The sequence below is a fragment of the Panthera pardus genome, unplaced genomic scaffold, assembly GCF_024362965.1.
Source record: "Panthera pardus isolate Hobbes unplaced genomic scaffold, ASM2436296v1 HiC_scaffold_6, whole genome shotgun sequence".
Lineage (NCBI taxonomy): Eukaryota > Metazoa > Chordata > Mammalia > Carnivora > Felidae > Panthera > Panthera pardus.
Genome location: NW_026526991.1, coordinates 53693601 through 53720317, shown reverse-complemented (window position 1 = coordinate 53720317; position 26717 = coordinate 53693601). Strand labels below are relative to the sequence as shown.

Sequence of the window (26717 nt, the reverse complement as noted above, 5' to 3'; positions counted from 1 at the left end):
ATTCCAATCAAAATCTTAATCATAGTTTTTGTGGAACTTGGTAAACTGACTCAAAAATTCATGTGGAGGAGCAAATGGCCAAGGATAGTTTAGGCAATTTGCAAAATCAACAAGCTGAGGGAACTTGCCCTAAAAAAATAAAGATTAAGATTAAAGTAATAAAGATACTATGAAATTGGCACAATGATTAAAAAAATAGATGAAACAGAGGAAAGGCCATTTAGTGTGACATTAATTTGCAAAGAAAGCAAATGAAACATCTGAATAATTTTATTTAGATATAGGAGACACTCTAAAAGATGTTTAGTGAATGAGGTACAATTAAGTATAATTTTCTTTATTATTTAACATGTAAAGTTATTGCTAATCTATTTATTTTAGAAACAGGGTTTTCTTAGGACTTAGTCTCTGAACTTTTTCTCTACATAAGTCTCAAATTCTGCAGTTTGAGGACTTTCTGTTACATAGTCCTGACTATAGGTTTGGGGTACTAGTGTATAGATAATTCTACAAAACCCATTTTTAGGGAATTAAACTGCTGATGAATATTCTCTAGGAATTTGCTTCAGATATTTTCAGATATAACTGTAGGGTTTCATTCCTATACTTAGTGCTGCATGTGGTAAGCACAGATACATAATAATGATGGTCTCCAAATAAACTTGGCTTACCTGTGTTAGTACACTTGTGGGCTTTAAACATCTTGTTGACCTTTACTCCTGATTTTGTTTGTGATTAAACCTAGTTAAGTGTGGGGAAAATATTTCTGGTAAAGAATTTAAAATAATTATGAGTCCATGGCAAAGCGGTATTTCATAGTAGATATAAAATAATCAGAATTAATTTGTAAACTTTTTTACATTTATGATTTTTTTTATATTTTGTTTGCTAGAACACCATTATTTGACTTCTTCTGTCACTGGCCATCTGATGAGAAGCCAATTCTAGATATTTGAAAATAAGATGAATACAGTTTCAATAAAGTAAAGCTTATAGTGCTTGGGTACCACACTTTTGAAACCACCAAAAAAGAAAAAAGAAAAAGAAAAACAATTCTCCTTGCCCCAGCAGATTTTACTACTGTATGAAAAACAGATGGAGACAGTATTATTGTTATTAATTTTGTTAGTGAAGAAACTAATTGTTTTTATAGTTTTAAAAAATGTGTTATAGTTATTATAATCGATCTTGCATACTTTTAATAATCCATTTTCCTTATCCCCAAAAACATAGAGTAAAATATATAAAATTAACATACTGTGTGTGTAAGTTTTTTGCAGAAGAACCATTTTCATGTTTCTTTATAGTTTACCATGTTATATTTTAAAGTTTGTTTTGATTGATTCTTAAGATTACCATTTGAATTGGTTCAGTTGTCAAATATTTTATTGAATAGTTACTGCATTTTTTAAGAGGTACTGTTAAGGATTTTTTTTTAACATGTATGTCAATACTTGTCCTCAAATAGTAGATATTTATAGAACAGTAGAAATAACACTTTACACAAATGAAATATTCTTTTTCCAGATACTGAGTCACGTTACAGTTATTCTCAATAATCCTTTGAAGTAGGCATATACTGTAGTATAAAATGAAGTATCAAAAATAGCTTCTTTGCTGTTCCTATAGTTCCTTTACTGATTTCTTTTCTTTTTCAGGTACCTAGTCGATAGTCGCTGGTTCAAACAGTGGAAAAAATATGTTGGCTTTGACAGCTGGGACAAATACCAGATGGGAGATCAAAATGTATATCCTGGACCCATTGATAACTCTGGACTTCTCAAAGGTCATTATTTCTTTTCTTCAGTCAGGTTGTAAATGTGTTCATTTGAATATGTTATAGTAAATGTACATAATATGGAAAATGTTAATGTAAATAGATATATTAGAAATTTCTTTGGGGCTCAGTTGGTTAAGCTCAGCTCAGGTCATGATCTTGCAGTTCATGAGTTCGAGCCCCGTGTCAAGCTTTGTGTTGACTGTGCTGACAGCTCAGAGCCTGGAGCCTGCTTTGGATTCTCTCTCTCTCTCTCTCTCTCTCTCTCTCTCTCTCTCTCTCTCTCTCTTTCTCTGCCCCTCCCCTGCTCATGCTCTGTCTCTCAAAAAAATGAATAAATGTTAAAAAAAATTTCTTTGTATAATAGATTTGACCTAATGAACTCAGATTATTCTATCATAATTAGTTATTACTGTGTATTATGACAGATTGTTTTCATTTATTATGTAAGAAATGTTTATTATTCACATCTTTAAATGAAGAATGTAAGTTAGAAAGCACTATCTTAAAACACTATAGTGCTACATTATTCCTAATGGACGCATGATTATTTAGTTGGGGAGCACTGGTAAATGTTTACATTCTTGGATTTTTGCATCAATCTTCTCCAACCCTTGCTACTTACCAGTTTTCTGTACCTCTCATTACATTTAAAGGGTATAAAACACAAGTACCGGAGCTTCCATTTCTGGCTAAGATGGAGTAACAGGGACTAGATTTACTCTTCCACCTGAGCAAACTAAAACCTTGACAAAATATATAAATCAGTGGTTCTCAAAACATTGGATACCAGGCAGCAAAGAACAGTGATCCTTGAGATATAGGAAACAAATGCGGTAAGCCCTATGATTGCCTCAGCTTACTGCATTGATACCAGTTTTCAAAACAAGGCACAGAAGAGGAAACCCATGTAGAGCCTGGCACTCCCCCCAGTTGAGGAAAGAGTTTGGGATTCAGGGAGACCCAGGCCACCAGAGTTTTGAGTTTAGAGTACCAGATAGGAATGACCAGCAAAAAGAGACAGAGACCTAGAGATATACAGAGTCTCTCTCATATATATCTCCAACTGAGTGTTGATTAGCTCATGTATGTGAAGGGGGTACCCAAGGCCAAGGAAAGAAGCTCCCAAAAGAATTAGAGGGAACAATCATTGGGGCTCATATAGGACCAAGAATAAAGTGTTCATAACAGAGTGGAAAGCCTTATAATTCATGGAGTATACTACTGCGAACAGTTTTTCCACTGTAATAGGGCAAAATTAATCGTCCTGTCCTTTTATCCTGAAAGCATCAAACTTTATATCTTAGAACAAAATGCAAGAGTACTTAGAGAAATTCAAAAATATTCAGCATCCAACAGGATAAAATTTATAATGTCTTGGATCTAACAATATATTACCTGGTAGGCAAAGAAGCAGAAAAATATGCATAATGAGGAGAAGTATCAATGTTTAAAAAATTTTTAAGTAGAAAAAATTAACAAATGGAACATACAAAACAAATTAGCAACGTGGTAGATTCAAACTCTTCTCTATGAATAATCACATTAAATGTAAATACCCCTAATTAGAGGTAGAGATTGGATAAGAAATAAGACCTAACTATGTACTGTCTATAAGAAACCCCTCTTTTGATATAAAGATACAAATGGATTAAAAGAATTGAAAAAGTATGGCATGTTATGGTAAGCAGAATTCTAAGACTGACTCCCAGTGACTGCTCTCTCTCTTATATAATCAGCTCCCCTTTGAGTATGGGTAGAGCATGGGAATTAGGATGAGATACCATTCCCAGGATTATTTATGTTGTATGGCAAAAGGGAGATTATCCCACCAGGTTTAATCTAACAACAAGTGCTCTTTAAAAGCAGAGGCTTTTCTCTGGCTGGTAGAAGTCAGAGATTCAAAGCATGAGAATTACTCAGTACATCATTGCTGGTTAAAAATGGAAGGGGCCATGTGAGAAGGAAGGCAGGGGATCCTTTAGGAACAGAGAGAGACCCTGGCTCACAGCCAGCAAGGAAACAGACCACCTCAGTCCTGGCATCATGAAGAACTGAATACTGCCAACAGTCTGAATGGGCTTGGAAGCAAATTCTTCCCCAGAGTCTCTAGTTAGGAGATCAGCCCATCTGACATCTTGATTTCTGCCTTATGAGACCCTAAATAGAGAAGTCTGTTGAGCCCCCCGAACTTGTAACTCACAGAACTATGAGATAGTAAATGGGTTATGGTTTTCAGCCGCTGCATTAGTTTGTTATACAGCATATAGAAAAGTAATACCTGTGCTAACACTAATCCAAAGAAAGCTGGAGTGACTATATTAATATATAATTATATAATACATAAATAATATATCAGTAAAGAAAATGAGACTCTCAAATCAGTGACAGTTTTTAAGAAACTAAAAAAGAACAGATTAAACTTAGAAGAAAGTAATTTCAGAATAGAAATTAGAGAATAGAAAAATAGAGAAAAAAAATCAATGAACCAAAAATTGGTTCTTCTCAAAACAAATATAATATGATATGTCAGTTTTAAAAAAGGAAAAATAAACTCGTTCTTTGTGAAATAATAAAATGGGTCCATATCTAGTTTCTGACTAGCATCCGACTCTTAATTTCATCTCAGGTCATGGTCTCACAGTTCGTGAAATTGAGAGATCGAGCCCTGTGTCAGACTCTGTGCTGACAGCAGGAGCCTGCTTAGGATTCTCTGTCTCCCTCTCTCACTGCCCCTCTCCTACTCTTATGTATACACATGCACACTGTATCTCTCTCAAAATAAACAAACATAAAAAAAAAAAGAGAGAAAAAAGAAAAGACAAAATTGCCAATATCAGAACACGAGAGGTAACACCAGTTCGGAATCAACAACTATTAAAAGGGCAATAAAGAATTATTACGAACTTTATGCCATTAAATTCAACAAACCAGATGAAAAAAAGTGAAACTGCCAAAGCTCATTCCAAAAGAATAGATTGCCTGAATAGCCCTGTATCAATTACAGAAAATGAATTTGTAGCTTAAAATTTTTCACAGAAAAACCCATCAGATCCAAATGGTGCCACTGGTGAATTCCACCACATATTTACAGGAGAAATATATACCTGTTTTACAAAACTCTTCCAAAATTGGAAGCTAATACTTTCCCACTCATGCTATGAAACCATCATTACCCTGATACCAAAATCTTACAGACATCCAAAGAAAACTCTTGTCTACGTATGTTGTCTAAACAGAAGTTTAGTAAATAAAGTCCAACAATGAAATGGGTATGTATGTGTAAGATATATATATATATATATATATATATACACACACACACACACACATATATACATATATATATATTTTATATATATATGTATCATATAGAAAAATATATTTAAAAGTTAATACATCAGGGCTCCAGGGTGGCTCAGTTGGTTAAACGTCCAACTTAGCTCAGTTCATGATCTCACTTTGTGAGTTCAAGCCCCACATTGGGCTCTGTGCTGACAGCTCAGAGCCTGGAGCCTGCTTCAGATTGTGTCTCTCTCTCTCACTCAAAAATAAATAAACATTAAGAAAAATTAAAGATAATATGTAAGATAAAAGAATAAAATGAAGGAAGTGTCCTCAGCCTCAAAATGGGCTTCTACAAAAAACCTACAGGTAACATGAAAAAAGCAAGAGTGTCCATTTAGGTCTTCAGCTGAGGTTCCACCCAGTGCAGTAAGGCAAGAAAAAGAGGTAAAAAGCATACAGATTGTACAGGAAGAAGTAATAAATCTGCTTTTATTCACAGGTAACTATGCCTAGTTGTCCAGAAAATTTGATTGAATCTATAAAAAACAAAGTTTCTAAGGAGTAATAAATGAGATTGGTTTATAGGATATAAGACGATTATTTAAAAACCCAATTGTATCTTTTTAATTTTTATTTTATTTTAGACAGCGAGAGAGGCAGAGGGGGAGAGAGAGAAAATATCATGCTCAGCATGGAGCCTCACACGGCCCGATCCCATAACCTTGGATCATGACCTGAGCTGAAATCAAGAGTCAGACATATCCTTGCCAACACATTGTCCTTTTAATATAGCCGTCCTGCTGGGTGTGAAGTGATACCTCATTGTGATTTTGATTTGTATTTTTCTAGTGATTAATGATGTTAAGTATCTTATCTGTGCTGTCTATATATCTTTTTTGGAGAAATGTTAGTTCAGATCCTGTTCTTATTTTTTAATTGGGCTTCTTTTTATTTTTCTGTTTTAAGTGTTATTTATATATTCTGGATACTAGCTCCTTATCAGATATATGATCTCCAAAAATTGTCTCCCAATCTGTAAATTGTCTTTTACTTTCTTATGTCTTTGAAGCACAGTAGTTTTTAATTTTGATTAGATCCAATTTATATTTTTTTCTTGTTGTGGTTTTGGTGTCAGAATGCATTCCCTAATCCAGGGTCATGAAAGATTTATACCTATGTTGTCTTCTAAGAATTTTATAGTTTTAGCTGTTACATTTATGACTGATCAATTTTAAGTTAATATTCGTATACAGTGTGAGACAAGGATCAATTGAACAGATTAGAGAATCCAAAAGTAGATGCACACATATGTGGTCAATTGATTTTAAACAAAGATGTAAGAGGATTTCAGTAGAGAGGATAGTCTTTAAACATACTGCTTGAGCTTGAGCTTTAGGTATCTGTTCGCAAAAAAAAAAAAAAAAAAAAGCCAAGAAACTGAACTTGGATCCATACCTGGCATTATATACAAAATAAACTCAAAACAGATCATATAAATTGTAAAAAAATAGGAGAAAATCTTTGTGACATTGTGTTAGGTAGATTTCTTAAATGTGATATGAAAAGCAAACTGATAAAAGAAAAAAACCTGTGCTCAGTAATAAAATCTTCTTCAAATGATAAATGTTAAGAATGAAAAAACAAACCACAGTGTGGGAGAAGTATTTGCAGATCACCTAACTGATAAAAGACTTGTATGCAGAATAAAGAATTCTTGAAACTATATTAATACAACAAAACCTAGTGGAAAACATAGGCAAAAGATTTGAACAGATGATTCACAAAAGAAAATGGAGTTTTCAAAAACTGCATAATTGGATAGATTATCAGCATCATTAGTCATTAGAGAAATGAGGTTTCAAATGTGTATGTGTATGTTTGTTTGATACGTGTATCAAAATGATTAAAATTTAAAAGAATGATACCCAAGTGTTGACAAGGATGTGAAATAAGTGGAGCTTCTATACACTGTTTTTGGAAATAGGAAATTTCTTAAAAACCTAAACCCATGTTTACCGTAGAAACCAGTCATTCCACTCCTACATATTTACCCAAAAGAAATGAGAATATATATCCATATGAAAACTAATACACAGATGTGCATAGCAATGTTATTTGTAATAGAGAAAATTGGAAACAACCCCAAATGCCCATCAATAGCTAACTGGATAAACAAATTATAGTATATCCATATAATGAAATCCTACTCAACAATTAAAAGGAATGAAGTATAGGGACGCCTGGGTGGTTCAGTTGGTTAAGCGTCCAACTCTGGGTTTTGGCGCAGGTCATGATCTCACAGTTTCATGAGTTTGAGCCCCATGTCAGGCTCTGTGCTGGCAGTGAAGTATTAATATGTAGAAACATAGATGGCTCTCAAGATAATTACGCAGTGTAAAGAAAGCCAAACAAAAACACTATATATAATTTTTACATGAGATTCTAGAAAATGCCTGTAGTAACAAAAGACAATTTTCATATAAAACTACAAAGCGCACATTAGTCTATAGTTGCAAAATATGGAGAAACAGATAAGTGATTTTTGGGGGACAGGACAGTAGACTTAGATAAACGAAAGTAGAGATTACAAAGGACTGTTAGGAATCCTTTAATGGGGAGGAATCTATCCATCATTTTGGTCATGGTGGTGGTTTCACATTTGTATTGATCTGTCAAAATTGACCAAATAGTTCACCTTAAATATGTGCAATTTATTGTGTATCAGTTATGAGTCAGTAATTGCAGAAGTAACAAATATTGTTCACTACACATAAAGTTACTATTTGATTCTGGTACATAGTAAAATCATTTACTCAAACTCTTGAATTATTGTGGAAAACAGCTTAAAAGTCTTAATTTTTAAACTTTTCTTTCTTTCCCTAAGTTTTCTGGAGGGCAATCTGTCAATAGTAGAAAGAAAATGGATGTTTAAGTAAACCAATCTATTTGAGTCCAATTTGTACAGTCTTCTGTATGTGTCACCTTCGGCGAGTTAATCAGTACTGGAATCTGTTTACTCATTAATTTGGAGATATCTACCTCATGATACTGTTTTGAAAAGTCAGCTAACAGTGTTTTCTGTAGTAACACCTTTCATAGTACCTGCAGTTTTCTGTATGTATGATCTTGGGAAAGTTACTGAGTTTCCCTGAAAATATTTTCTAATCTAAAATGGAGATACCTATCTTACAGGATTGCTTTGAGAACTGAGATAACATGGTTGTCTCCTGTAGTATGTCTCATAGGATATGATGCATAGAGGTGTTTACAATGTGTAAGTCTCTTTCACCTTCAGCAGGTTCTGAAAATATGTTCCAAATGATCAGTTTCCATAAAGAATTTAGAATTACAACTAAGGTTTTAAAAAACTGAGTTTAAAAATTAATGCTTAGTTTGCATCTGCGATTGAAGTTTGTATTATAGAACTTAGAGTTTTACCATTTCTTCTCTACATGAAAGTTTTCTCAAAGTTCAGTGTGATTCTCTGACCATAGATTGATGCTAGATGGAATAAATAACTTTCTTTTAATCTTTTCAGAATTTTTCCTGCTTGTTTTATATTGTAATGTCTAATTAAGAATATGTGTTCTCACTGAGATACTACTAACAACAATTTTACTTTCCATGTTTGTTAGTTTAAGACTGGGTCAGATTGAGAAAATCTTTATGTTGTGTGTAATTCAATGAACTATATGTGTTTGTTTCTGCACTTTGAAAATTCAGGTAACAGGACCAGATAATAAAAAATGAGTCTAAGATTAGAACTGTCATACAGGTGTAACTCATGCTCTTGCTTCTAGATCTCTGGTCTGCCCTGCAGTAAGTTTTTAATTTAACCAGAATTTTGAAAATGATTATAGAATTAGAACCACATCAGAACAACTACCTCTACTTTAGATTTTGGGAGGAACGTAGATTATGGGCCTTCTGGAGTAATGATTTGGTTTTCAAGGTGCCCTTTTTTGATTTCCATCATGGTTCCCAGCCCATATGCTTTGGAGTCTTGTAAAAGGTTATTGATTTGCTTCTGAATTTCCTTCATCACCTAATGCTAGAATGATCACTTTTACCATGTGAGGAATATCTGCTACTTGAAATATTGGGGAAACACTTTTCTTTCAGATCCCTTGGTATTTTTTTAAGATTACACCTTAGTATTTTTTTTAAGAGCTTAATAAAAAAATTATGTCTTTAAACACTGTTCATTGACTACTGGTACACATTGAAACTTTTGAAAGCAACAGTTTATTTTGAAACATGTAGATTTATATGTGAATTTCTTCAGAGCTTTCTTCAGAACTCATTGGTTAAATATTTAAATTAGTCTCCATGAATTTAAGTAATCTATCATAGTTACACTATATAGTATTAAATATATGTACTATTGTTTCTTTTTACGTATCAAGTTTACTATTTTCTTTTGCAGATGGTGATGCCCAGTCACTTAAGGAACATCTTATTGATGAATTGGATTACATACTGTTGCCAACTGAGGGCTGGAATAAACTTGTCAGCTGGTACACGTTGATGGAAGGTCAGGAACCAATAGCACGAAAGGTATGTATTAAGCATAACTGAATAAAAATATTTTTCTCCAACAGTTCACATTTTTGTTTAGGAAGCTCTGTAGGGTACGTATTCTTACCTTCATTTTATAGATGAGGAAATGAGGACAGAGATAGATTCAGGGTCTTTTAGAAAGTCACATCAGTTTAAAAACTTAGGCAGCCTGTTTTCTTAACCACTATGCTACAAGTTTTACAGTTAGAGTTTAGAAACATTAAAAATGATGCATTATCAGGGTACCTGTGTGGCTCAGTTGGTTAAGCCTCCAGCTCTTGATTTCGGCTTAGGTCATGATTTTACATTCGTGAGATTGAACCCTGTGTCAGGTTCCATGCTGGGTATGGAGCCTGCTGAAAATTCTGTCCCTCTCCCTCTTCCCTTCCCTTTCTCTCTCTTAGTCTCTGTCAAAAAAAAAAACCAAAAAACAAAAAAACCATTGTTTTTACTTTTTGGAACTAAAAAGTCATTTATGAAAGTAACGGTGTTGTCATTTAACAGAATACCGAATGTTTAAAGTAGGTCTGCCAATCTTACACAAGTATTTAATAGTGTATCAGGCAGGGAGGGGGAAGAGAGGAAGGAAGAGTTTGGGGACCAGAATCTCTGAGCATATAATTATTTATCTTTTTTTTTTTTCAACCCAGAAACAATTAAAAAAACAAATTAGGTAACACAAGCGTATAGACCTGTAGTAGACCAAATCATACATGGATTTATTTGGAACTGCTACAGAGTTGCTATATTAACAATTTGTATGTGTATATTGGTGGTTTAGGTATAGAATTAAATCTTAGGGTGCCTGGGTGGCCTAGTTGGTTAACCGTCTGTCTCTTGATTTAGGCTCAGGTCATGATCTCATAGTTTGTGGGATCGGGCCCTGCGCTGACAGTACGGAGCCTGCTTGGGATTCTCCGTCTCTCTCTCTGTCCCTGGAATTATCAGACAGAAATTTTAAAATACTGTGCTTATGGGGAGCCTGGATGACTCAGTCACTTAAGCGTCTGACTCTTGATTTCAGCTCAGGTCATGATCTTATGGTCATGACAACGAGCCCGTAGTCCAGCTGTATGCTGGACGTGGAGCCTGCTTGAGATTCTCCACCCCCCCGCCATCCCTCCATCACTTGTGCATACATGCGCACACTCTCCCTCTAAAATAAATATGAATAAATAAATACTGTGCTTATTATGTTTAAAAATAAGACCGTTGAAGGACTTCAAGACTGTTAAGAATTAAATGTAATTCTAAAACTATTAACCAAATAAAATTTGTAATTCTAAAATAATATGAAAAAAATTAAGAAGGAAGTAATCAGTATTTGGGTAAAACAGTAAGCAGAACCAAAGAGAAAATTTGTAAACTAACTGATAACATCAGTAGAAATAAATAGACTTGGGGCACCTGGGTGGCTCAATTGGTTATGCGTCCAACTCTTGACTTCTGTCAGGTCATTATCTCAGGTTTTGTGAGATTGAGCCCTGCGTCGGGCTCTGTGCTAACAGCACAGAGCCTGCTTGACATTCTTTGTCTCTCTCTCTGCCCTGCCCCACTCATGCTCTTGCTTCCTCCCTCTCTCAAAATAAACTTTAAAAAATATATACAGATTGAAGCTTAGAGACACTGAATGATGGAATATACAGAAATAAGCAAAGGCACTTTGAGCAAAGTGCATTAGTTTAATATACATACAGGTGGACTCTTAGAAGGAGAGAAAAAGCAGAATAGCATAGAAGTAACATTGGAGGTGGGACACCTGGGTGGCTCAGTCAGTTGAGTGTCCCACTTCGGCTCGGGTCATGATCTCGTGGTTTGGGAGTTTGAGCTTCGCGTCGGTCTCACTGCTGTCAGTTTGGAGCTCACTTTGGATCCTCTGTCCACCCCCCCCGCCCCCTTCCTCTACTGCTCACACTCTCTCTCAAAAATAAATAACAACAACAAAATTTTAAGAAGTAATGCTGGAGATAATAGCTGAGAATTTTCTAAAACCAGTGGAAGGTAACATGCTACAGAATCAAATGCTGTGAAACAAACCCATCCTCAAAAAAATACAAACAAAACCATACCCAATAAAAATGTTCAATAGCAAAAGCAGAAAGATATTCCTCTTATAGCCAAAAAAGAGGTCTATTTACCTTCAAAGTAAGAATAAACAAAGAAATTATTTCTCAGAAGAAATCTGAAAAATAACAATAACCATCTTCAACATGATGAAAGAAAATCACTGCCAACCTAAAATGTGTATCCAAGGAAAGGATCCTTCAGAAAAGGATCCTTCGGATAGTGAAGAAAGCTATTTTCAGATAAACAAATTGATAGAATTTGTTACTAGCAGACCTGCACTAAAGGAAATACAAAGCAGTTTTCAGAATGGTAAGAAAATTATTCCGTATGGAAGCTTGGAGACCCAGGAAAAAATGTAGATTAACAAAAGTAAATATTGTGAATAAATCTTAAGGCAGACTATTTAAAATGGTAGTAATATCTTATTAGGATGAATATATACATAAACTTAAAATACATCATATTAGTATATAAGTTAAGGTAGTAGCCTCCAAGACAACCTCCTTGTATCCATATCCTTGGGTAGTCCCTTGTGGCAGTAACATGGCAGAAGTTAAAGTGGATGTGTCACTTTCAAGATTAGATTTTAGGGTAAAGGGAGTCAGAAGGTACAGACTTCCAGTTATAAAATCGGTAAGTCATGGGGTTGTAATGTATGGCACGGTGACTATAGTTAATAGTACTGTATTGCATTTTTGAAAGCTGCTAAGAGGGTAGATCTTAAAAGTTCTTGTCACAAGAGAAAAATGTTTCTAACTATATAGGGTGACAGACATTGACTAGACTTTTTGTAGTGATCCATTTCACAACATACACAAATATCAAATCATTGTTTTACATTTGAAACTAATGTTACATTTCAATAATACCTCATTAAAATAGAAAAGATGAGATTATAGAAGGTACCTCAGTTTCCATCTTGGGTGCACACACCCTCTTGCACTCTGTCATTTCTCGTTCTGGGAAGTTTAACTGCATACTCAGGCAGCCTGTGGAACGGCTCATATAGTAAGGAACTGAGATCTCTGGGCAATAGAGAGAAATGGAGACCTGTTAACAACCATGTGAGTGACCTCAGAAGTGAATCCTCCAGTGTCATTACAGCTTTCAGATAATTGAAGCCTTAGCCTACAGCTTGACCTTAATCTCATAAGAGACCCCAAGCAGACCAGCCTAGCTAAGCTGCTCCAGGTTCTTGACCCTCAGAAACTATGTGAACTAATGTTAAGTTGCTGAATTTTGGGATGATACATTATGCAGCACTAGAAAACTAGTAACTGGGATGCCTGCGTGGCTCAGTCAGTTGAACGTCTGACTCTTGATTTCTCCTCTGGTAGTGGTCCTGGGGTTGTGGTAGTCCTACAGTGGGCTCCCACTGAGCGTGGAGCCTGCTTGGGATTCTCTCTTTCTCCCTTTCTCAAAACAAAACAAAAAAGTATATAAAAGAAAACTAAGAACTAATTTTGGTAGTTCTGGAAATAGTGTGCTGCCTTATCAAAATTTGAAGTGTGGTGTGGCTTTAGAACCAGGCAGGGAGTAGAAGCTGTAAGAAATTATGAGTATTAATGAAAGCTTAAAGTGCCTTGAATAAATTGATAGCACAATTTTAGACTTTGAGGAGGCTGCCAGTGAGGGCTCACAGGAAAGTGAGGAAAATCTTAATGGAACCCAGAAGAAGTGATCTTTGTTGTAAGGTAGCAGAAAGTTTAGCAGCATTTGTCAACTGCAGTAAATTGAAAGGTAAAAAAATATCTAATGAGCTGAATGATATGCCAAAATATTGGAAGTACTGACTGGTTTCTTCTTGTGCTTCATATAGTCACATGTGAGAAGGGAGAGAGAAACTAAAGAAAGGGCTGTTAAAAAGGAGCCAAGACTTCCTGGTTTGGAAGATCAATGGCCTCTCCAGACGACAATGCTGAAACTCTGATGTGTTCCCAAGCAAAGATCAAACTTAAGTCACTCTCAGGAAAGCATGAACGAAAGTTGAAGCCAAGAGTACAACTGTAAAATTCTTTATTAAGACCTCAGAGAAGTCAAAGGTGGTACCTCACAATACTGTTCAGACAAAAGGCCCTTTAAAGAATTTCAGGGTGTACTTCACACTTCCTTTCAATATGTGGCTTCTAAGAACAGTAGAGCTTCTAAGAAGCTTAAGAGCATTGCCCTTCAGGCTTTCAGCGTAAACCCAAGATAGGACATATCTAGAGGACATTTGTGGATGTGACTTTTGTCTAATGGAATGAGACTCCAGTGAGATCCACTGGAGACCTGTGGTGTTTTCACGAACTGCTACCATCTTGGAGTACAGAAACAGTGTTAAGATCAAAGAGGCCTTTGATCTCTGAGACTTCTACAAGCAGAGGTCAGACTAAGAATTTACTCAACTGCACACATGTGCTAACTTTCATGAAAAAAAGGGTGATTCAGGAAACAAACAATGTTGTAAAGAGTCATTTTCAGGCCCTGATCAAGGAACTTTAAGTATTTGCCCAGGTGGATTTCAGAATTTCCATGGACCGTTGACTCCTTTGTTTCTCTCCCCACCCCATCCCCATCCCTTTTAAGAGGAATATCTAAAAAAATTGTCTTCTGTATGCCCCACCATTTTATTTAGGGTGTATGGTAGGCAGAAAACTTACATTGTAGTTCACAGGATTATAGATAAAGAGGAACTATACCCAAGATGTTTAAGAAACTATATCCAAGGCCTTATCCGTACCTGGATCCGATATAGATGACAAGTTTCTAAACTTGGAGTTGATATTATAATTGGGTGATACTAATGGGGGCTTTGCAGGGAGTAAATGTATTTTGCATGTTGTAGGGAGGGACTGTGACTTACTGGGAGCCAGAGAGTGGACTGTGGTAGCCAGCCTCAAAAAGCTTCCCAGTGACTGCCACCTCCTGTTACTTATATACTCTTGTGTAATCTCCCACATTGTACCAAAGTTAGTCTGTGTGACCAGTAAAATATGGCAGAAGTGATAGTATGTCACTTCTGGGATTAGTTTCTAAAAGAAAAGATAACTGGTGTTTCTAACTTGGGAAGTGCTCTTTTGTGTGTACACTCACGCGTGTGCTCTCTGTCACTCCCTCCCTCCCTCCTTCCCTCCCTCCTTCGCTCACTCACTCTCTCGGGTCAGTCACTCTGAGTGAAGCCATATTGCCATGCAGGCAGCCTATAGAGGCACTCACATAATGAGGAGTTAAATTCTCTGCCAGCAGCTGGAGAGGTTCTGAGAACTGCCAGCAACCACATGATTGAGCTTGGAAGCAGATTTGAACAACGTGGTTAAACAGCATGACCTAATTGACATGCATTGCACTTAGTGCAGAATACAGATTCTTCCTGAGTGGAATTTTTACCAAAATTGACCATATGCGGGGCCATCAAGCAAATTCCAATGCACTTCTAATGTTAGAAATTATTCAGTGACTTCTGTCCCCTGTGGAATTTAGAAGTTGGTAACAAAAAGGTAACTAGATAATCTCCTAGCTATCTAGAAATGGAACATTATACTTGTAAAGTAATCCTTAAGAAATACAATGTAAAATTAAACATTTTAAACTGAATAATAATAACACAACATGAAAGAATGACTAAAGCCATCCTTAGAATGTGCTAGCTTAAATACTTAGAAAAGAAGTCAAAATCTTTTGTCTCAAGGAGTTACGAAAAGGAAATTAAGCCTAATCAAGAAACAATAACATAAAATAGAAAAAAAAACTATATTAAATGAACAAAGTTGGCTCATAAAGAACAGTAAAATTAGATCAGTAAAATAAAGATGAGTCCGGGCAAGACTGATCAAAAATAAAATAATGCTTGGGGTGGGGGGTGGTGTCACCAAACTTTTTCTGTAAAGAGCAGATAGTAAATATTTGCAAGCCATGGTAGTCTCTGGAAGGTATTCATCTCTGCTGTTTTGGTTGCAGTCATAGATGATACATAAGTGAATGGGCATGACTGTGTTCTAGTAGAATGTTATACAAAAATAGATGGCAAGTCAGATGTAGATGTAGCCTGTGGGGTCATAGTTTCCCCATCCCTGATTTCAGCACTGGTTAATTAATGCCTACCAACATCACAAAAAGAGGGGCAACTAGATAACTATGCATCTTATTTAGAATGTATCTCATTGAAGTAGTTTTACTGAATATTGCAAGAATATGAAGTAGTTTTACTAAAAATTGCAAGAATAAAAAAATGCATGGTGAACTTGCAGTTAAAAGACATTTTAGAGACTTTTGTGTATGGACTTGATTTGGATCCTGATTCAAACAGTATATTAAAAACGAAACAGTAGGGGCAGTTTGAATATTGACTGGATATTTGATATGAAGGATTCGTTCTAAAGGTTTTTTTTTTTAATTTTTTTAATGTTTATTCATTTTGAGAGAGAGAGAGAGAGTGAAGCAGAGCCTAAGTAGAGGAGGGACAGAGAGAGGGAAACACAGAATTGGAAGCAGGCTCCAGACTGTGGGCTGTCAGCTCAAAGCCCAATGTGGGGCTCGAACTCATGAGCCATGAGATCATGACCTGAGCCAAAGTTGGAGGCTTAACCAACTGAGCCACCCAGGCGCCCCTAGTTTTAAAGTTTTTTTTAGGTGTGATGTGGTATTATGGTCCTGAGTCCTTGTTTTCTTGTTTTTGAAGAAATAAGTCCTGAAATATTTGTGGATGGAATATCATATGTAGGATTTTTTTATGTATTAACACCTATGATTTTGAAATTTTGTTAGACTTCACTACTTGTCTGTTTTTACCACTAGGATAAGCATAGTACTCAGTAAGTGCTACAAAAATGAATGCAGCTAACTCCTCAAAAATAGTAAATGTGTCCATTAGGCCGTATTATCAACTTGTTTTAGATACCAGATTTCCTTAGAAATCACTTGCTGTTTCCAAAGGGGGGAAAATGCTAATATTCACAGCAAAATGAACAAATAGAAATTATATTTATTTTAATTCAATATAAATTTTTATTTCCCTCACTAGTAAAGAGATTTTACCTTTGTTGTGGATATCAATTAATGGAATTACTTTTATTTAGCCATAAGTTTTAAATTTTGGACAGGGAGCCAGACTTCATCTTGTATTTGCTTCTTATTCATATTAATATAATTCACTTAGAAAAAAATATTTCTGTGGTTATCTCTAATTCTGAAACATAACTACTGTTTTTGAATATTCACATTCCAGTCTTAATTTCAAATATATATTTCAATGTTTATAATAATTAGGTAAATATAACTTTATACCTTGTTTTTTATGAGCCTGTTTCTTCCTGTTGCACAGTCTTCATAGTCATTATTTTAAATGGTTATTTTCTGTGCATTTTTAATAAGGCAGTAGACTTTATATAAATACATATAAATAAGATGTTATATAAATAAATAATCTACATAAAACCGTAATAACACATACATAAATATGGTAATTATTTTTCTCTGCAGTGGAGCTACTGTATTCAAGCTTTAATTATTCATATAGTATGGTTCTTTCAAATAAAAACAGTTGAGAGGACAAACTCACATTTATTTAAAAGAACATCTTTTTATTACACTACTTTTGGAAGTAAAATATAACAGTAGTATTTTGAGTACTGATGATGAGGGTTTTAATAGTATAAGATAGTTTTGGAGAAAAGAAAAAAAATGAGAAAAATCCTGAAACCCAATAAAGTGGATTTTGAAATAATCTTGGTGTTTTGTTTTCATTGTTTACAATGAGTTTCTGATAGTTGAATCACCAGATTCTTTCCAGGAAAATATCTATTGGTATTATTAAAATTAATTCTCATTTTTTAAAGAATAGGCTTATTTAGAAGAAAATATATCTCAATATAAATCATAAAGAGGGATTTTCTTTTTTGTTATTTTATCCTGTTTTGTTATCCTATTACCCTATTCTATTATTGGTCATTCCATTTTTCCCTCTTAAAAATGAGGCCTATAGCCACCTCAGTTTTAGCAATCTGCCAATGGTTAGTATTAATACTATTTTAGGATTCTCACTCAGATACTAGAGTCCCAGAGTGGAAATTTATGATTTACAGGAATATTTGATTTCTAATTTTTCTTCTTAAATATAGCTACCAGTAATCCTATAAAATTAAATGATATGGTATCTTTTGTTACATTCTTAACCTCAAAATAAATAAGCAAAAGGAATTTAAAACAAATTTCATTAGTTAAGAGACTAAGTTTGTAAAATTAAAAGATGGAGAGATGCAGGCTGTTGGCCTGTTTTAGAAATATGAATATAACAAGTATAATTAAGAGAATATAAATGAAAGAGTATCATAAAAATTAGTGTTGGATTGGACATTAAATATTAGCTAAGCTACATTTGAATTTGTTGATCTAAAACAACTTCCCTGCAAGTGAAAGACAAATTTGTAAGTCCTTTACTGAACTGATGCTAAGCTTGTGAGTACAACAGTCTTTTGGAGCCTCCCTTTTGCCATATTTGTCTAATGTATCACATATCAGGCCGATTACTATTTTCAGAAACAGTATTCATGACTGAAATCCTACAGTTAACCTTTAGAAGATCAAAAGGAAATATACTTATTTAAAAGGTGACCCTAATATATATATATATATATTTTTTTTTTTTTACTCTTTTTTTGCTTTGTTGCTTGCATGTTTAGCAGCTTTTTTTTTTTTTTTTTTCCATTTGTTGAATAGAATTACTAAGGGCGTATATAAAGGTCAAACAAAGTCATCTTAGGATGGAAAACTAACGTATCAGTTACAGACCATAGCTGAATATTTTGGCAGCAGTAATTTGGAGTTATTTTAAAAGATTTAACATATAGAGTGAATTAACATATAGAGTTAGCTGTTGCTAACTGAGATTTTATAAAACTTACCACATTTAAAGGTTTTCTGCTAGAGCTCAAGTACTAAAAGCTAGAAGTAGGTCTGGATAATTAATCAGAGCTGTATTTACATTTGGGGTAAACTTTCTCATTATAAATATTGAATGTATTTGTTATTTATAGTATACCAAAGTATCTTCATAGATCAGTAGAATGCCTTTCCAAACTACTAGTTAATGTCTAAAATGATTATTCATATTCTGTTAAATATTAAAATTTCCAAATATGTTTCTTGCTTTTCAAACTATCTAGTATCTTTTATTTTATATTGACAGTTCTTAATAGATGTTTTTCATTGGAGATCCGTAGTTTTTTTCTAAAGCCTCTTTAGAGATATATATTGATTGCTGTTAGAGACAGTGAAATATATTGAGCTTTGGCTAACTGATTTCCTTTGGTTTTTAGGTGGTTGAACAGGGTATGTTTGTAAAGCACTGCAAAGTAGAAGTATATCTCACAGAATTGAAGCTCTGTGAAAATGGAAACATGAACAATGTTGTAACTCGAAGATTTAGCAAAGCTGACACAATAGGTATGCAACATCCTGTCCATTGCTATTAGAAATATAACTGTAATTCTATTTCTTATATGCTTCTAGGATGATAACTTTTTTAAGGTTTACACTTAAACATTACAGATTTCCAAGCTTGAGGCAACAAATCTTAGCCTAGAGTTGAATCATTTATCATATCTAGATCTAGTTTACATTATTAGATGAGTTTATTATTTGTGTTATTTTACTTAAAAAAATGAAATAATTACTGTTTTAATTTAGCATTTGAAAAAATACATATCATGTTTGTAACATGAGTATAAATTAAAGTAGAGAACTGTAAGTAACATGGAAACTGTTACTTACCATGGAAAATGACAACTGTTTATTTTCTTTTTTCCTGTTTATTCTTTGGACTTTAAATACAATTAAGTAGCTACTTAAATAAGGCAGTAGGCTTAGTAGAGTTAGCATTTTTATGATATGTTAATTTTTTTCTTGTTTAACAATGAGTGGATTAGGAAATTATAGTCGCAAGTGTACTCAACTCCCTCTGTATATTTATATATCTACATATCATTATATATTTATATATCTACACATATAAGTGCGTATTAAAATATATGCAATTTTTTATTGTATTTTAAAGTCACATTTTAATTTAAGGTCAGAATATGTTGAATAAGATATTTTTTAAATAAATGATTATGGATTTAATAACAAAATTGTAGTTCATAGAACACAGCTCAAAATAAAAATTATAGAAGGTAGTTATTTTATAATAAAGTTATTGGAAAACAAGATGAATGGTAATATTGATCTTGTTGGAAAATGTAGACAGACAGTGGAGACATAGCAATTAATGAACAGAACTTCTCAGCCAAAAAAAAAAAAAAAATTGCAAATTTATGTATAGCTTTCTTTGTTGAAACCAGTCATTAAGTATACTTTCGTTAAAAGCAAATAAAAATATTTCTGAATTTCACAAGTATATTTGACTTTCACCACTTACCCATTTCACAGCAGAAGATACTTTTAAAACTGTATTTTCCATGAAATAACACCATTCTTCAATACCTAGTGCTTGGTTAATCCTCATGTTTTTACAAATATAATATTATGTATGGATTTTCTGTTATTTACCTAGAACATTTATAAGCTTGTGATGCAAGTTAGTAAACTCATTAAGTCATCTTTCTGAAATGAATGCTTAAGGGGTGCCTGTGGCTCAGTTGGTTAAGCATCTGACTCTTGATTTTAGCTCAGGTCATGATCTTACGGTTTGCGAGATTGAGCCTTGCGTCAGGCTCTGTGCTGCAGTGCAGAGCCTGCTTGAGATTCTCTCTCTGCCCCTCCTTTGCTTGCATGTGCGTGTGCTCTCTCTCTCTCAAAATCAAACTTTAAAAAAATACAATGAATACTTAAAATAGTAAGAATTCCATATATAAATGTTGTTTTATTATATTAATATGTACAATTAGTTGACTTTTGAACTTCTAGACTTGTGGAACATATTCAGGAAAATAAAACATTTCTTCTGTATGTGAAAAACTGAAAGTTATCAAATATAGGGGCACCTGGGTGGCTCAGTCAGTTAAGCGACCAACTTCGGCTCAGGTCATGATCTCACAGTTCATGGGTTCAAGCCCTGCATTGGGCTCTGTGCTGACAGCTCAGAGCCTGGACCCTGCTTTGGATTCTGTGTCTCCCCTCTCTCTCTGCTCCTCCCCACTCACGCTCTGTCTCTCTCTCTCAAAAATAAAAACATTCAAAAAAAATTTTTTAAGTTATCAATATATATAAAATTGCATTAATCATGATATTAAAATATGCAGAGTAAGACTCTAAAGTCTAATAAGGGTAGTCTATTGAAATTAAATAATGTCTGAAATGTTCAGCTAGTTGGAATATAAATGAGAAGCTACTATACAGATAATGTTTTCTAGTTATTTTAAACTAGAGTTTGGTATTTCCTTTTCTCCTTAGCTTATTTCTGTAGAAAAATTATGTATAAATATGGGACAATCAGAAATCTTACTTTTAGAGAGGCACCTGGGTGGCTCAGTTGATTAAGCATCTGACTTCGGCTCAGGTCATGATCGTGGTTCATGAGTTAGAGCCCCATATCGGGCCCCTAGGCTGACTGCTCAGAGCCTGGAGCCTGCTTCAGGTTCTGTGTCTTCCTCTCTCTACCCCTTCCCTGCTCAAGCTCTGTCTCTCTCCCTCTCAAAAATAAATAAACATTTTAAAAATTAAAATTAAAAAAAATTTATAAAAGAAATCTTATTTTAGAACATTAGTTCACGGAATAATATTTTTAAGCTCATTATATGAAGATCAGCTGGTTTAATTTCTGATTTCAGTACAAGCAGTGTGGAGTTCTCATATTAAGTACTACATAAGAATTTGTCTTATGGAGTTAAATCATTTATAAAGAATCTGCTTCGAAAAGTTTATGATTTGTATAGATTTTAATCAACATACTAATACTTTAAAATGCTACATACATTGGATATATACCTTAAAATTGTACGTGAACTGAATTTTTGTACAGCCAAAGTTTCTTACTGTATTAGAGCATGTTTGTCAATACTCTGGGTGGTATAAGTAGTTTGGGAGTGAAAAGAATGGAACAGAAAATATCACAATAGAAAACAACACGTGTATATAGGGCCACGATTTCTTACTGTAGGTCTTAGTTTTTAAAGTTCAGTAATCTGTACTTGAGCAAGTTTGCTCTCTAAGCAAAAGGTTTTACAAAAACTGAAATTTTGTAAAACCTTCACAAAAATTAAAAATAAACTGGGAATTTTAGAGACCTGATAAAATAGTTATCATAGTAGTTAGCAGTTGTGGGACTATGTTTTTGGCACTTCGTAGGAAATTTCTTTTTAAACCTCAGCAATACTTTATCTTCATTGTATAGATGATGAAGTTGGGGCTTAGAAAGGTTGAAAGACTTACTTAGGATCACCCTGGTTCCAAGTGGAAATATTCTAACTGGACACAGTCTCATCTCTTAATTATTGCCTAATATAATCTGTGCAAGGGTTAATTGGGCTGATTTTGTTTTTCTAAAGGAAGTAAGTTTTGAAATGATAAAAAAATTTGGATAATAAGAAAGGAAATATGGGATGTATATTTTTTCCTTGTCGTCTCATCTTGATTAAAAATGATCCAAATATTTATGTCCATAAAATACAGCTATATGCTATGTAAATAGAATTAAGAAATAGAAGTATTTGTTTTCTGGTTTTGCCAAGTCAAAACTCATTTTCAGCTACTACTATTTACACTGACTTATAATAATAATAAGAGCCACAGGCAGGATCTAAATAATTTACCTCATTCAGAGCCAAAATGCCTTGCCTTTGAGTATTTTTCTCCTTAAATTGACATATTCGGATATAGAAAATGTTCCAATAAGAAATATAAAATTAGGTTTTTATTTTTTCTTTACAAATACACTGGAAAAAACAATGTTATAAAATTTATTGAAAAGTACTTTGTTTCTATAAAATTTATTAATAGAATTGCTTAACTTTTTTAAATATTCTTACTAGAAATGTTTGTCACAACAATTTTGTTTTTATTATATGAGGTAATAATTTTTCTACCTCTATGCTTTTTATTAACTGCCTGACACAGTCAGATTCGTATGTGGAAAAGTCTGCACACCCTCTCAATACCTTGACATTCTCAAGTGACCTTTAATCAGTATCCAATTTGAGGCATTAATTCCCTAGTTATACCCTAGATCGTCGTTATCTGTAGCTGCACCTGGTGAATCTCAATGTGAGCATCCTGCTTTCTAGCTACCACTTACTCTGTTCCCATTCTCACTTGACTCTGCTGCATCAGACCTTCAGACCTATCACTCCCTTGGCACTGCTGCTATGATGGTCTCTACTTCTACATTGATAAATCTGTTGGTAATATCAGTCTTCCATTTTCTTAACCTTCCAGCAAAAATTAATATACATACTCACTTTTCCATTTACAAATATTTCCTTTTTACATGGCTTCCAGGGCACAAGTTCTCACTGCCTGCATCTTCTCAGAGAATCTGAAAAGATCCTTCATATTTCTGATCTCAAAACATCAGGGTATTGCCATGCTTAGTCCTTGGATTTCCCCATTTCTTTGGTGATATCCTTCTGTGCCCTGACTTCACATACTTTCTGTGTATCGATATCTTTTGAATTTGTATCTCCTACCCAAAACTCTCCCAATTCCAGTTTTAATCATTCCCTAACTTCACTTCTGCCTGATAGGAATCTCAAGATATAACATGTACAAAACTAAAGTCTGTCCCTTCCCCCCAAAAAACCTGCTACCCTGTCATTCTTCCCCATCTAAGTAGTCCCCACTTGTATTCTTCCAATTGCTCAGGCTCAAAACCTTGGAATCATTCAGATTCTCTTTTGTTTCATGCCCTGCATGTAATCTAAGCAGTGTATCTTCTAAGCAGTTCCTTCAGAATCTGTTCTCATTCTGACCACTTAAGATTGCTTCTCCCTTGGTTTTGATTGCTTCAGTAGCCTAGTCTCCTACCCTTGACTCAGATAAAATAGTATATTCTCATAGCTCACAAGATTCTATATAATCCATTTCCACCTTGCTCATTTCACTTCAGCCACACTGCTGCACCACAGTATTCTGAAACATGCCAAATGCATTCCTATCTCAGGGCCTTTGCAGTCCTTTCTTCTGTCTTTAATGTTCTTCCCCTATATGTGAGTAGATTGCAGAACTCATTGAAGAGGAAATTCCCATATGTGTCTCCATGTATTGTATTACGTATCTGTGTATTAACAGATAAAGGTCTGAAAGAAGAAATAACAAAATGTTAACAGTGGTGTTTGTATTTCCTGAATTTTTGCAATGAGCAAGAATTATTTATGCAATCAGGAAAAAGAGTACTTAGTTTTATAGAAAGACGAAAATGACCTCCCTTCCTCAGCTTCTTCCTCTACCCTCCTTCCTAGGTAATGTTGTGTTTCTTGATATGGATGCTAGTTACGGGGTGTACCCACTTTGGAAATTTATCATTATATACTGATGACTTGTGAATTTTTCTGTTATATATTTATATTTCAATAAAAAGAACAAAAAGGAAAAAGACCAACCCACCAAAATAGAAAGCAGTACTGTTAGTATATTTATTTTGTGTAATTATTTAAATATTCTAGCTAATTTGCGCCAAGTTTTCAGATACACTGTAAGATTTCCTGTTTATTTAAAGCCTTAATCACAATCTCATTGACTATAAGACTATTAATGAATTTTAGCTAAGTAGAGCATAAACAATATTCTTAGACTAAAATTAATGAAGTAGGATAGGTATAGGTTTTTATATTTCTTCAGAGAACATGTATTAATAGGTTTAGTGTTTTATAAATAATTTCTTCCCAAAGCTAGCCAGGTACTCTAAAATGTAGAAGTATTATATATTTCTTCATATGTCATAAGATATTTTACACTTTTCATGAGTCTAAGGTAGGCAAGTTACTGACCAGAATTCAATAGTTTTAATGCTATTTTCTAATAATCTCTCATGTTTAAAAATTTTAAAGATTCATTTAACTGTATGGCACTGAAATTTAATTACATCTCTGCTCTCATATGTGGGGACTCCTGTTGTATAGCAGGTTAAGCTGCTCCAGGTTAAAAATACTTTTTCTACTCACATAATTGATTTAGAAATAAGGAAAATATATGGCTTTACTATGAAAACAAGATATTTTTACTAATACAGACATCCCTTCAAGAAGGCACTTTCCTTTGTGTCCATTTATTCTGTTTAATTTTAGTGAACTATTCAAACTGTAAGTTATATTCAATTTAATATAAATTATCCTAAAATTGGTTATGTTACAATTAAAAATAAAATTTTCTATCTGTAGCATATGTGACTCATACTTCTTCTGAGTCCATCATATCATCAGAAAAATACATTGAATTTATAATGTGTAAAAAGTTAAACTTCATCCTGTATAATATAAATTATACTGGAGTGTTACATGATTAAATTTTTCTACCTTGTGAGATCTTTGTTTTCCCAAGTAATTATCTGTCAGAATTATAATTACCGTTTTGTTTGTAAAAAAACACATCGGTCTTATCTTTTTTGTTCTTTATATATGTCCTACATATTTGTTCACCTATTCTTGCTATTATATCAGTATTTTAAATTTAGGATTTTTATGCTGGTGAGCACTTAGCTCTATGTGGTATATTTTAAAATATGTATTATATTTATATATCTTTCCTCCTTAAATCTAGATACAATTGAAAAAGAAATAAGAAAAATCTTCAATATTCCAGATGAAAAGGAGACCAGATTGTGGAACAAATACATGAGTAATACATTTGAACCACTGAATAAACCAGACAGCACCATTCAGGATGCTGGTTTATACCAAGGACAGGTATTGTTTAGCAGTACTGTTTATTTTAAGCATACTATACATGAAGCTTTTTGGAGTCACAAACTTTATGAGTATCTTGACAATCTATAGTTGGTTCTACTCTCTCTGGCTTCCTCTTTCTAATTCATCTCTTCCCGGTTCCTGCTGTTCATTGGCAATAGCTTTTGCTTCCCTCCTTGAGCTTGAGAATAACCTACTTTTTAAAAAGAAATGATTTTCCATCGAAAAACAGCTAAAAATATAGGTCAGCAAACTTTCTGTAAAGAATCAAATAGTAAATATTTTTGGCTGAGTAGGCCATATGGTCTCTATCACAACTACAACTTTGCCTTTGTAGTAACAAAGTAGTCATGGACTATATGTAAACAACAAGCTTCATTTACAAAAGCAGTCAGTGAGCTAAGTGAACTGTAGTTTGCCAGCCTCTGCTAAGGTATCAACCCCCAATTTGGTCCTTCTTTATGATACAATCCAAAGAAATGAATGTGTTGAAAAATGAAGATGTTCAGACACAATCAATAAGTCCTACTGCTTCTACCCTCTAAATATTTCTTGAATTAATCTCTCTATTCCATTCTCACCCCTATCAGTAGTGTCTTAACAGATCCCTCTGCATCCAATCTTTTGCATATCCACTCTCAGTCTTTCATATTTCTGTTAGAATACTCTTTCTGAAATGTAAAACGTCAGTGTTTCCCTTTTATAAACCTTTCCTGGTTCCTTAACAATTAAATAAAGTCCAGGCAACTTAACACGGCATGCAAGTCAAGGTTTGACCTTTTTGCTAGTCTTCCAGCATCTTACATTATCCTTGCCTTGTGATTTGTACTCTGACAAGTACCAAACCGAACTGCTTGTAGTTCTCTAAGCATACTATCCTATTCCAAACTCCTGTGTTTTCATTTGTGTTATTCCATCTGCCTGTTATACCCTTCTTCCCAGTGCCTGCATCCATCCAGCAAAAAGTCCTTTTAAACATCAAAATAGTCAAATTAACCATTCCATTTTGTCATGTAGTCTAACCAGATCAAATCTTTCATCCTTCAGATTCCAATTCAAATGTCACGTCATCTCTTCAGCCTTTCCTGGTCTATTTTTCTCAGTATCTATTTCAGGTATAGGAGTTTTCTACTTTGGAGAAAAAATTATTCCCTTAACTTTATAATGATTTATGTATAGGTCTTTTGTGTCATTCGTTATGTACTTTATAT

At 33.9% G+C, this 26717-nt stretch overlaps 1 protein-coding gene across 5 annotated transcripts in view; it reads left to right on the top strand.

The window, feature by feature from the left end:
• USP15 (ubiquitin specific peptidase 15) overlaps positions 1-26717 on the top strand; it is a 117208-nt gene that overhangs the window by 20469 nt on the left and 70022 nt on the right. For all 5 annotated transcript variants that reach the window (XR_008419725.1, XM_019454966.2, XM_019454965.2 and 2 more), the window contains exons 2-5: positions 1659-1786; positions 9492-9622; positions 18988-19114; positions 25361-25506. Coding sequence is in view for 4 of the 5 variants with exons in the window: in XM_019454966.2 (XP_019310511.1) it covers positions 1659-1786; positions 9492-9622; positions 18988-19114; positions 25361-25506 (532 nt within the window). In the remaining variant the exon portion in view is untranslated. The remainder of the gene's footprint in view (positions 1-1658; positions 1787-9491; positions 9623-18987; positions 19115-25360; positions 25507-26717) is intronic.